The 13,707-nt window shown below is 33.5% G+C and overlaps 1 protein-coding gene across 1 annotated transcript in view; it reads right to left on the reverse strand.

Moving 5' to 3' along the window:
* Positions 1 to 13,707, reverse strand: part of ADGRA3 (adhesion G protein-coupled receptor A3) — a 125,020-nt gene that overhangs the window by 80,195 nt on the left and 31,118 nt on the right. Inside the window, exon 2 of the mRNA XM_031943068.1 lies at positions 4,579 to 4,650. Within this exon, the coding sequence (XP_031798928.1) occupies positions 4,579 to 4,650 (72 nt within the window). The remainder of the gene's footprint in view (positions 1 to 4,578; positions 4,651 to 13,707) is intronic.

Below are 13,707 nucleotides of genomic sequence, written 5' to 3' on the forward strand. Positions count from 1 at the left end.
ATATTTTCATGGAACGAGGCCTTAGCAAAGATTATCTTAACAGTAATCTCTAAGAAATTCAAATATTATATCAAATAAGACCAGAACTAAGTAGAAACGTTGAAATACAAATGGAAAAGTTAAGAAAAACATTACAAAGCAAATCAGAAGGAACAGGAATGAAGAATTTATGTTCTAACAGGGAGAGTTAATATAAATGTCCTACCCTAATGTTATTTGGGTTCATACAAGAAGTTAAATAAGCCCTGAAAAATATTTGTTAAATTTTCAGAATTTCAAAAGATAGAAAAGAGGAAAAAACCCTAGTAAACTAGAGCAGAAAAAAGAAGGGTAGGGGAATGTCTCACATAATTAGGGTATGCAAATAGAAAACTATACATATAAGGAAAGAGTTATGTGAATCAGTCAAAAAAGGGTTGAACAAACCCAGCATTTGGTACAAAAAGGATTCAACTCAAAGAGGAAACAAAAGGGAAAGGGGGAAAGGAAGAATAGAAGGGAAGGGATATTCAGGAAACAAAGAAGGGATAAGAAAATGTGGCTGTCATCTAGAAGAGGAAAAGAGAACAGAGGTTAGGGGATAGAAGGGAGAAGAAAAATGCATCCAGCATAGACCCGTAGTACTGACAGCATTCCTGCTCTCTCTTGCTAACCTCTTTGTACAAATACAGCAGTGATTATGGATTGGGAAAAAATGATTGGTTTCTGGATGTCACATCAAAATGATATGAAAATAGGATAGAGGAAAACATACCATTAACAATCATTACACTCTATATGAATGGGGTAAACTCACTCAAAAAAGGACAGGATGCATTAGAAAGGAGAATATGGCAAAATGCTGTTTAGAAGAAAAACATGTAAATCATAAAGCCTGACACCAACTTAAAAGAAGAAGTTGAAAAAAAAAAAAACCCAAGAAGATAAAACAAAATCTACTCTGCTTTACATGAAAAAATTATTGACCATTTGAGTAGGATTTGGATTCCTATTCCAATTAGAGCTACTAAAAATCATTTAAGATAGTTGTCTAAAAGGCACAGCAGTTGCCCAGAACACTCAGGTACAAAACTTTTAATAGCCTACTGACAAATAGATGAATTTACTTTTTAGGTAAGACATTTTTGGAATCCCATTATCAGCAGGTATATTTAAATTGTTTCTTTCAAAATGGTGGAAGGTTCCACTAGAAAATTATAGATAGGTTATACAGATCTGTGGAATATATTGACAAGAAGGTGAGTAGGACTAAGTACAGCTTTTAATTAGAGAATAGAAAATCTCAATATTTTTCAGCAAAAAAATTCTAAATGTTATTACACATCTAAGTTTACTACTACTACCAGTTAAGTATGAATTGTTCTACAAATTATTAGGTTTTTATAATTTTAATTATAGGATTTCATAAGGAATCGATATTCATGATCTTCTTCTGGCTACTACACTAAAGGATTCATCCTTCTTTCCTTGAAGGAAAAGCCTTAAAAACAAAAAGACCATAAACATAAAGCATTCTTTTAAAAATACTTTGCAAAATATGTCTAAGTATCATTTCCCTTAAGATTTTAAAGCTGGAATTTATGTACAATGTCAGTTATACAGATTCTACATATGTTTTATAATCACCAGGTCATGTTAACCAATGAAATAGTAAAAAGAGAAGATCTTAAGATTAAAAATATTTTTGGTAATGCTTTATTAATACTGCTGTTAATAAAAAAAATGTTTTATGGTAAGGAGCTTTTATTATGCAATGTCTTTAAATCATTACTTTATTTCCTTATTCATGAGATACATTTTATGGAAAGAGATTAAATATATGATTTATTATAAATTTATGTTGAACTAGTTCTCACTATAGATGTTTAAAGCCTTTAAAGAAAACCATGCTTTCAAAAACAGAATTGGCATTATTTATTTCTGTTTGCCAGAGTTTTTGAAATATGAGGTCATTCTAGTTTAATTTATTTTAAAAATTGCACTTCTCTTGGAAAGAAGTAGAAGCTGAGAAGATTGATACAAAAATGTATTCACATGTCTATTTGCAAAACAAAGAGCTAAACATGGCAACATAATTCTTTGTACAGTCTATTGTTTTTGTATTTTATCATAAAATTGAAAAAAAAATAACAATCTAATGAAATAGTCTTCATGTCTTAAAATTTGTGAACAAAATTTCTAGTGTTTGGTTTCAATGTTTTCATTTTTAATTAATTTTGGATGTTATTTATTAACCACAAAATTAAAACATTAATTTGAAATAATTTTATCATGAATTAGCTTAAATTAATAAGTTTTAAATATTATGCATGATTTTTATTATAGCTTTCTCACTATGTTCTCTTTAGCAACACAGTGCCAAAAGTAAAATTGAATAACAATATATTAACAAAATTGTAATTGAAATCAAAGAAAAGATAAAATCTTATACAAAAATATTTGCTTTATTTTCATTTTTCTAGAGAGATTTCTATTACATAATAGAGATCATTCTGTCACAGGCCCTGTTCTCTTCTCCCTATAAACACTCTCTCTTTTTTACTCTCATCAGCAACGATGGACCTAATCTCAACACGGAACACTCCTAGATCTGCACAGATTCAAGCTCAGTCTCTCTTCTAAGCTTCAGTCCCATGTCACCAATCACTTCACATTTTATAGTAGATGAACATGATACATCTTAAACTTAGCATGTCAAAAACTATACTTATTATCTTTCCCCCAATCTTTCCTCTCTCTCTTTCATACTTCCCTATCCCTGTCAAAGGATCAACTATCCTTCTATCTCCCAAGTTCTCCAAAATCTCAGCTTTATGCTGATTTCCATTTCCTTCAGACCACATGTCCAGTTTTCAAATCTTAATTTCTGTTTCCTGCAGCATACCTCTCAAACCCTGCCCCCTCCCTCTGCCAAAATATGTACCATATATTCAGGTTTCTGTTTCCTCTCACTTAAGACTATCAGAGCAGTCACAAAATAAAATGTGAAGGAAAAAAAGATAACAACTAGCAAATAATAATAATGAATGGCCTTAGTTATATGCTGACAAAACTGAGAATATAAAATGGAGGATTTCCTTCAAAAATATAACTATTCCCAAACAGATAATATAGATCTTAAATGACCCAGTTTCAAGATGGAAAAATAGAATAATCTGTTGAGAAACCTTTTTTACCAAGTAAAAAAGCCTTGACCTGATGGATCTACAGAAGAATTCTATCAAAGTTTTCAAGAAAAATTAATACCAAAATTATACACATTATTTTCAAAAATTAAGAAAACATTATGAAAATCCTTTTGTAAAAGATTATTTAAAAGTCCTAATGCCTAAACCAGAGAAGAATAAATCACAGAAGAACTACAGAAACCAGTATCATAAAAGACAATAAATTCAAATATTTTTTAAGTAAAATTCTATCAGAAAGCTAGGAAATCACTCATTACAGTCTAGTTAGAATTATACCAGGGATACTGGGATGGTTCATCAGCAAGAAAAGTCAATATAATTAATCATATTATTTAATATAATTCTAAAAATTCTAATAGCAATGAAACAAGACAGGGAAAGAAGAGCCAAAACTACTGGGTGTGATAATTAAAGTCACTGGATTGGAGATAGCGTACAAACTGGTATCAACTGCCTCAAGTCTTCCCCCGCTTTTTTTTTCCCACTAAAAGGCCAAAGTGTTTGACCTAAAAGTTTCAACCAAGTTACTCTCCTTTTCAATAGACTCTAGGATCAAATATAAAATTCTCTGGCATTTGGTGACATGATTACTTCCCATCTTTCAAGTTATCTTAAACTTTACTCTCTAGTATGATCTAATAAGGGAGTATTTCTTAATCATAAGAATCATTTTGAATCATTACTGTTGTCCTCATAAAAGAGTCTCTCTTCCAAACTCCATGCATTTTCACAAGTTATCCACTATATCTGATATATTCTCTTGGTCACTTTTTTCTACTGACTTCCCTGGTTCCAAAAAGACTCAGCTAACAATTCATCCTGTCTAGTTACCTTCCCCCAGTTCAAACGTTTGCCACAATCTCCTCCAAGGCCCTCCCATCTGGGGCTAGTGCCTTACTATCAAGAATACCTCCCATGCATACTGAGTTTATGACTCTTTAGATAAATAGTACTGTTTTTATGTTCTCTCCTTAAGGTGATCTCCTTAAGGACAAGAACAATATTTTTTGCCTTTTTTTTTTTTTTAAGAGATACTAGATTACTGAAGCACTTGGTGTGCTATGGTTCACAGATTTAAAAAGAGGTAGGTTATGACTGAACAATCACAACAGGTCAACATGTATGCAAAAGGATCCTTAATATAATTTATCATCTCATTTCTATTTGATACAACTGTTCTAAGGTATACTCAGTTATGTTCTACTCTTTAAAAGGGTCTAGGGTTTGGAATAATAATGGATTTTCAATTAAATGTAATTACAAGTTTTACAGTAAATGTTTCAGCCACAATGCACACAAATAAATATCTCTAGCAATTAAGATCAGAATGCAAACTTGCATTTAAATATGTAAACTATTAAAATAATAAATTATTTAAATCAATACTTACAATCTTTCCAGAAGACTTAACCCAGAAAATGAACCATTTTTCAACTCTGATATTTTATTGTTGCTCAAAATCCTAAAAATAAGAAAAAAATCAAATATTAATACACTTTCCTTGTTTCAAGACAATTCAAATATTGCCATATAAGTTCTACAAGTAAGAAAAACAGAATATCTGCAAGTGAAACACCTTTATAATAACTTATTAAGAAAATTCAAGATTATAATAAAAATTATGCAATAGTTTGGAAGGGATGCTGAATAAAACAATGATCAAATAGTATTGAGAAATATCATAGGGGGGCGGAGCCAAGATGGCGGAGAAGACACACGCGACTTTCTAAGCTCTTCTCTTACCCTCGTTACCAATATTATATCGAGCCTCAAAAATAGTCTTGACTGCTACAATTCGGAAAAGATAAGAAGTAGAACAACTCACCTGCCAAAGAAAATCTGCAGTCTCGCCAAAAAAGGTTGGTTCCGGGGCCAGGGGGGAGATCGGCGCAGACAGGGAGAGAAATTAGGTTCCGAGGAGAGTCTCAAACCGAGGGTGAAAGCACAGATCTCAGCACAAGCGCCAAGAGCCTCAACCCGCAGCACGGGCTTTTCCTTGGGGAGTTGTGATCCTGCACGGCAGGAGGACGCAGCCCGGTTAGCCTCCAATCTGCACAGTGGGAGCCTCGGCTTAGGGGCCATAGAGCTTTCCAGGGCCGATTTGCATTGGGCAGAGACACTGGGGCAGAGTTCGGGCGGTCTGCTGTCTGGCTCAGCTGCTAATACTCACAGTCCCACAAGAGGTCCGCCTGGCGGTGACACTTTCACCACTTAGTCTCTAGCCTAGGGCAATCGATAATCCACTCAGCCCTACTAAGCCGGTTGATAGCTCGGCCAGTGCTGAATCCACTTCCTGTTGGGGGAAGGGAAAACTCACCCAGAGCACTCCCATACCTCAGAGCCGGAAATCGCTTTAAATCTTTCCCTGCTCTGCAGAGGAAGCTGGTAACCCCCTTGCCTAGGAGACCTACCCTAAAGGCTTTAAAACATGAATAAAAAGATGAAAAGAACAATCGACAGCTTCTATGCAGAAAAAGAGCAGGTCAGCAAACCTGAAGAGACCTCAAACAGCAAAAATGCATCAGACTGTCCTCCTTTACATAATGCTCTCATGGAAGAGACCATTAAAAGTCTCAAAAGAGAGTTAGAAGATAAATGGGGAAAGGAAAGAGAAGCCTTACAAGAGAGCAACAACTTCCTGAAATACGAATTGAAAAGTTAAAAATTCCAGGAAGTGCAAATTGGTGAATTGGAAAAAAAAAAATCACAGGAAAGTAAGAATTGTGAATTGAAAAATAAAGAATTCACTAGAAAGTAGGATCCGTGAATTGAAAAGACAAAGAACACGCAAGAAAGTAGGATCGGTGAATTGAAAAGAAAATAATTCACTAAAAAAAATTAGTGAAATGGAAAAAATTCCACAGACCAAAACAATACATTCAAAACTCAATTGACATATACAGAAAGAAGTAAAAAAGCTAATGAAGAAAATAATTTTTAAAATTAGAACTGAACAAATTGAAACTAATGATGCATTGAGACAGCAAGAATCAGTCAAGCAAAACCAAAAAATGACAAACTGAAAACCATGAATTATCTACTTGCTAAAATGACAGACTTGGAAAATAGATCTAGGAGAGATAATCTGAGGATTATTGGACTTTCCGAAAACTATGATGAAAATAAGAGCCTAGATACTATTTTTCAAGAAATCATCAAAGAGAACTGCCCAGATGTAATAGAATCAGAAGGTAAAATAGGCATTGAAAGAATTACTAACACCTTCTGAAAGAAACCCTAAAATAAAAACACCAAGGAATATTGTGGCAAAATTTCAGAACTATCAGATAAAGGAAAAATTTTACAAGCAGCCAAAACCATTTAAATACCGAGGTGCCACAATAAGGATCACCCAGGATCTGGCTGCCTCTACATTAAAGGAAAGAAGGGCCTGGAATATGATATTCGAAAGGCACAAGAACTTGGGATGCAGCTAAGAATAAACTACCCAGCTAAGCTTGAGCATTTTCTTCCAGGGAAGAAGATGGACATTTAATGAAACAAATGAATTCCATTTGTTTCTGAAGAAAACCAGAATTAAACAAAAATTTGATCTCCAAGAATAGAACTCAAGAGATGCAGAAAAGGTAAAATAACTCTTGAGAATTGTATTTCTGTTGTGGATATACAAAAAATACATGTAAAATTTGATAGTACTGATATAACATAAAAAAGGGAAGTAGATATGGAAAAGGGATGATGGCAGAATAAGGTGGGAAGGAGGGATAAAAGAGGGAAACCACATCCCACAAAGAGGCTAAGGAAACTTATCATATCTGAGGGAATTTAGAGAGGGGGAGGAACATTGTGTGAATCTTACTCTCATCAGAGTTGGCTCAAAGGAAAAATAATTGACATTTGTTTTAGAGAAAATTCTCTCGCCTCATTAAAAACGGGGAGAGGAAAAGGGAAAAGAAAAGAGTAATAAGGGAAGGAAGGGGAAAGACTCAAAGGGGGGAGGGAGGGATTATAAAGAGGATAAGTATCGTGATACAAGAGGGGTACATAAGTTTAAAAGGGGAAAGAGGGTTGGGGGAGGCAAGAATAAGTAAAGCACAATCTGGGGTTATTAGGATGGCAGGAAATACAGATTTAGTAATTCTAACCGTAAATGTGAATGGGATGAACTCCCATACAGAGGAGGCAGATACCAGACTGGATCAAAGTCAGAACCCTACAATATGTTGTTTACAAGAAACACATTTAAAGCAGGGGATACATATAGAGTAAAGGTAAAAGGCTGGAGCAAAATCTATTATGCTTCAGGTGAAGTCAAAAAAGCAGGGGTAGCCATCCTTATCTCAGATCAAGCAAAAGTAAAAATTGATCTAATTAAAAGAGATAAGGAAGGAAACTACATCCTGCTAAAGGGTAGCATAAACAACGAAGCAATATCAATATTAAACATATATGCACCAAGTGGTATGGCACTCAACTTCCTAAAGGAGAAGTTAAGAGAGTTGCAAGAAGAAATAGACAACAAAACTGTAATAGTAGGAGATCTCAACCTTGCACTCTCAGAATTAGACAAATCAAACCACAAAACAAATAAGAAAGAAATTAAAGAAGTAAATAGAATATTAGAAAAATTAGGTATGTTGGATCTTTGGAGAAAATTGAATGGAGATAGAAGGGAATATACTTTCTTCTCAGCAGTTCATGGAACCTATTCAAAAATTGACCATATATTAGGACATAAAGACCTCAAAATTAAATGCAAGAAAGCAGAAATAGTAAATGCTTTCTTTTCAGATCATGATGCAATAAAAACTACATTCAACAAAAAGTTAGGGGGAAATAGACCAAAAAGTAATTGGAAACTAAACAATCTCATCTTAAAGAATGATTGGGTGAAGCAGCAAATTATAGATACAATTAATAATTTCACTCAAGATAATGACAATGATGAGACATCATACCAAAATTTGTGGGATGCAGCCAAAGCGGTAATAAGAGGGAATTTTATATCCTTAGAGGCTTACTTGAATAAAACAGAGAAAGAAAAGATTAATGAATTGGGCTTGCAACTAAAAAAACTAAAAAAAGACCAAATTAAAAACCCCCAATCAAATACTAAATTGGAAATTCTAAAATTAAAAGGAGAAATTAAAAATATTGAAAGTAAAAAAACTATTGAACTAATTAATAAAACTAAGAGTTGGTTCTATGAAAAAGCCAATAAAATAGATAAGCCTTTGGTAAATCTGATTAGAAAAAGGAGGGAGGAAAATGAAATTAGTAGTCTTAAAAATGAAAAGGGAGAACTTTCCACCAATGAAGAGGAAATTAGAGAAATAATAAGGAGTTATTTTGCTCAACTTTATGCCAATAAATTTGATAACCTAAGTGAAATGGATGACTACCTCCAAAAATATAGACTTCCCAGACTAACAGAGGAGGAAGTAAATTGCTTGAATAGTCCCATTTCAGAAAAAGAAATAGAACAGGCAATTAAACAACTCCCTAAGAAAAAATCCCCAGGACCAGATGGATTTACATGTGAATTTTACCAAACATTTAAAGAACAATTGGCCCCAATGCTATATAAATTATTTGATAAAATAGGGAATGAAGGAGTCCTACCAAATTCCTTCTATGACACAGACATGGTACTGATACCTAAACCAGGTAGGCTGAAAACAGAGAAAGAAAATTATAGACCAATCTCCCTAATGAATATTGATGCTAAAATCTTAAATAAGATATTAGCAAAAAGACTACAGAAAATCATCTCCAAGATAATACACTATGATCAAGTAGGATTTATACCAGGAATGCAGGGCTGGTTCAATATTAGGAAAACTATCAATATAATTGGCCATGTTAATAACCAAATTAACAAAAACCATATGATCATCTCAATAGATGCAGAAAAAGCATTTGATAAAATCCAACATCCATTCCTATTAAAAACACTTGAGAGTATAGGAATAAATGGACTTTTCCTTAAAATAATCAGCAGCATCTATTTAAAACCATCAGTAAGCATCATATGTAATGGAGACAAACTGCAACCATTCCCAATAAGATCTGGAGTGAAACAAGGTTGCCCACTATCACCGTTACTATTTAATATTGTATTAGAAACGCTAGCTATAGCAATAAGAGCTGAGAAAGAGATTAAAGGAATAAGAATAGGCAATGAGGAAGCCAAATTATCACTCTTTGCCGATGACATGATGGTATACTTAGAGAACCCCAGAGATTCTGCTAAAAAGTTATTAGAAATAATCCACAACTTTAGCAAAGTTGCTGGTTATAAAATAAACCCACATAAGTCATCAGCATTCTTATATATCACTAACAAAATCCAACAGTCAGAGTTACAAAGAGAAATTCCATTTAAAGTAACTACTGATAATATAAAATATTTAGGAATCTATCTGCCAAGGGAAAATCAGAAACTTTATGAGCAAAATTACAGACCACTTTTCACACAAATTAAGTCTGATCTAACCAATTGGAAAAATATTAAATGCTCTTGGATAGGGCGAGCAAATATAATAAAGATGACAATATTACCTAAACTAATCTATTTATTTAGCGCTATACCAATCAGACTCCCAAAAAACTATTTTAATGACCTAGAAAAAATAACAACAAAGTTCATATGGAAAAACAAAAGGTCAAGAATTTCAAGGGAATTAATGAAAAAAAAATCAAATGAAGGTGGCTTAGCTGTACCAGATCTAAAATTATATTATAGAGCAGCAGTTACCAAAACTATTTGGTATTGGCTAAGGAATAGATTAGTTGATCAGTGGAATAGATTAGGTTCAAGGGATAAAACAGTCAACAAATATAGCAACCTAGTCTTTGACAAACCCAAAGATCCCAGCTTTTGGGATAAGAACTTACTGTTTGATAAAAATTGCTGGGAAAATTGGAAACTAATATGGCAGAAACTAGGCATTGATCCATACTTAACGCCGTACACCAAGATAAGGTCAAAATGGGTTCATGACCTAGGCATAAAGAATGAAATTATTAATAAATTAGAGGAACATAGGATAGTTTACCTCTCAGACCTGTGGAAGGGGAAGGTCTTTATGACCAAAGCAGAACTAGAGATCATTACTGATCACAAAATAGAAAATTTCGATTATACCAAACTGAAAAGTTTTTGTACAAACAAAACTAATGCAGACAAGATTAGAAGGGAAGCAATAAACTGGGAAAATATTTTTACAGTCAAAGGTTCTGATAAAGGCCTCATTTCCAAAATATATAGAGAATTAACTCTAATTTATAAAAAATCAAGCCATTCTCCAATTGAAAAATGGTCAAAGGATATGAACAGACAATTCTCAGATGAAGAAATTGAAACTATTTCTAGTCATATGAAAAGATGCTCCAAGTCATTATTAATCAGAGAAATGCAAATTAAGACAACTCTAAGATACCACTACACACCTGTCAGATTGGCTAAGATGACAGGAAAAAATAATGATGATTGTTGGAGGGGATGCGGGAAAACTGGGACATTGATGCATTGTTGGTGGAGTTGTGAACGAATCCAACCATTTTGGAGAGTAGTTTGGAACTATGCTCAAAAAGTTATCAAACTGCATACCCTTTGATCCAGCAGTGTTACTACTGGGATTATATCCCAAAGAGATTATAAAGAAGGGAAAGGGACCTGTATGTGCACGAATGTTTGTGGCAGCCCTTTTTGTAGTGGCTAGAAACTGGAAACTGAATGGATGTCCATCAGTTGGAGAATGGCTGAATAAATTGTGGTATATGAAAATTATGGAATATTACTGTTCTGTAAGAAATGACCAACAGGATGATTTCAGAAAGGCCTGGAGAGACTTACACGAACTGATGCTGAGTGAAATGAGCAGGACCAGGAGATCATTATATACTTCAACAACAATACTAGATGATGACCAGTTCTGATGGATCAGGCCATCCTCAGCAACAAGATCAACCAAATCATTTCTAATGGAGCAGTAATGAACTGAACCAGCTATACCCAGAAAAAGAACTCTGGGGGATGACTAAAAACCATTACATTGAATTCCCAATCCCTATATTTATGCACACCTGCATTTTTGATTTCCTTCACAAGCTAATTGTACAATAATTCAGAGTCTGATTCTTTTTGTACAGCAAAATAATGTTTTGGTCATGTATACTTATTATGTATCTAAGTTATATTTTAATATATTTAACATCTACTGGTCATCCTGCCATTTAGGGGAGGGGGTGGGGGGGTAAGAGGTGAAAAATTGGAACAAGAGGTTTGGCAATTGTTAATGCTGTAAAGTTACCCATGTATATATCCTGTAAATAAAAGGCTATTAAATTAAAAAAAAAAAAAATAAAAAATAAAAAATAAAAATCATCCTTAAGAAAAAAAAAAAAAAAAAAAAAAAAAGAGAAATATCATAACCTAAAAATGATACATAGCATACGTAAGAAATTATCTTTAAAAACATTAACACATCAGTTCAATCATCCATGTCCAAGTTCATCTTTTCTTAAAAGAGACTTGCATCTCTCTCTTTTTCTATAGCACTCTCTAACACCCAATTCAACTTACACAAATTTGTCCTGTAAAATCAAAATTCATCTAGAGAAATGAACAATTTTGTGTTCTTGGAGAAATTACTGAAAAAGATATTAATAAACAAAAAAACAGATAGTTCCTGTTCTTAAGAAGTTGGCAATCTAGTTAGGGGAAGCAATAATATATTGATTAGCTAGCCTTTATACAGTTTTTTACAATTGCAAAGTGCTTTACAGCGTCTGATCCTCACCAAAAACCTTTATAGCTATGTGCTATTTTTTTTTTTTTAAACATAAGCAACATTAACACTTCCTCAAAGCCTAACGGCTAGTATCTGAAGCAATGCTAGAGTTCTGGTTTTCTTGATTCCAAACATGGGGCTCTATCCACTACAACTCCTGGATTACACAAGTTCAGCTATGGGTTGAACATTCAATCCAAAAGTTCTAACTAAAGGTGAAAGAACAAGATGGATGAGAAGGAGTCTGTAGAATACAGCATCAAGAGCGAACACCCAGGCCACAAAGACTTTAGGATATGGTGGTGAAAAAAGATTATCAGGAGTGATAGTCTTCCATCTCATTGAACTAAAGCCCAGCTAGTAACTCCCAACTCATCCAAATGACATGGGCAGCCATGGCTGCTCCCCTGGAGCACCTCGATAAAGGAAGAGAAAGGAAGGTATCCCATTCATTGTTTGATGAAATATCTAATCTGCATTGAATCTAGAATTTGTATCTTAAAAAGATCTTAAAAAAAAAAAAAACAACCTACCAAATACAATCTAGCATCATTTTAATTTGTTTTATTACTACAAAACAATATTCATTTCCTTTCTTAAAATGAATATTAATATCAACAAACTTAACTAGAGATTGAGTATAGCAGATACATATAATTGGAAAAGACATGGATTTATTCCTAAGGCATTCCAAAGGCAATTTGACATGTATTGCCTCATGATCATGGTCTTGGTGTCTCAGTACCCTCCAGACAATTATAAAACTAAAGTAGAGATGAACTACAGCTCTGCAAAGAGCTTTTCACAACTGGATTCCTTATACCAATGGAATTAGAATAGAATAATAAAATCACAGAGCCAAATGTTTCTCCCTCTCTCCCATCTCAAAGAAGAGACTCAACCATGATATGAAATTTTCCAAACTGTCATAAAGCTCAGAAATTAATACCAGCAGCATTCAACTACTAGGCTTTCTGATAAATGAGAAGTGTTAAAGTCAAAAATGTTACGAAATAATAGGTCAATGGAAAAAAAAAATATATATATATACTTATCAGCTCTAGGGATAAGAATAAGGAGCTTATGATTAACCAAGCAACAGAAAGGGTCATGGAAAATCCAATGGATAAATTTGATTATAGGAAATTGAAAAGGTTGTCCAAAAATGAAACCAGTGCACCCAAAATTAGAAAGCAGGAAATTGAGAGGAGGGAAATGTTTAAAGCAAGTTTCTTTGATAAAGGCTGCATTTCTCAAAGCTATGGAGAATTCAGATAAATTTACAATAGAGCCATTTTCCAATTGAAAGATGATCAAAGATATGAACAGGCAGTTTTCAGAAGAAATCAAAGTTATCAACAGTCACAGAAAAAAAATGCTTTCAATCACTGATTCAAGAAATGCAAATTAAAACATCTCCAAAGTATCACCTCATATCTATCAGATTGACTAACATGAGAGAAGAGGAAAATGACAAATCCTTGAAGGGATGTGTGGGGGGGGAAAAAAGGAATATTAACACTTTTAATGAAGTTCTGAGCTGGTCTAATACTTCTGAAGAACAATTTGGGGCATTATCCAAAGGACTACATATTTGTGCATACTCTCTACCTCAGCAAAACCACTACTAAGTCTGTATACCAAATTGATAAAAAAAAAAAAAAAGAAAGGATTTTTATGTACAAAAATATTGATAGTAGCTTTTTCAGTGGTAGCAAAGAAGTGGAAATCAAGGAAATGGCCATCAACTGCTAACAGCTGAA

Source organism: Sarcophilus harrisii, chromosome 6 (genome assembly GCF_902635505.1).
Source record: "Sarcophilus harrisii chromosome 6, mSarHar1.11, whole genome shotgun sequence".
Taxonomy (NCBI): Eukaryota; Metazoa; Chordata; class Mammalia; order Dasyuromorphia; family Dasyuridae; genus Sarcophilus; species Sarcophilus harrisii.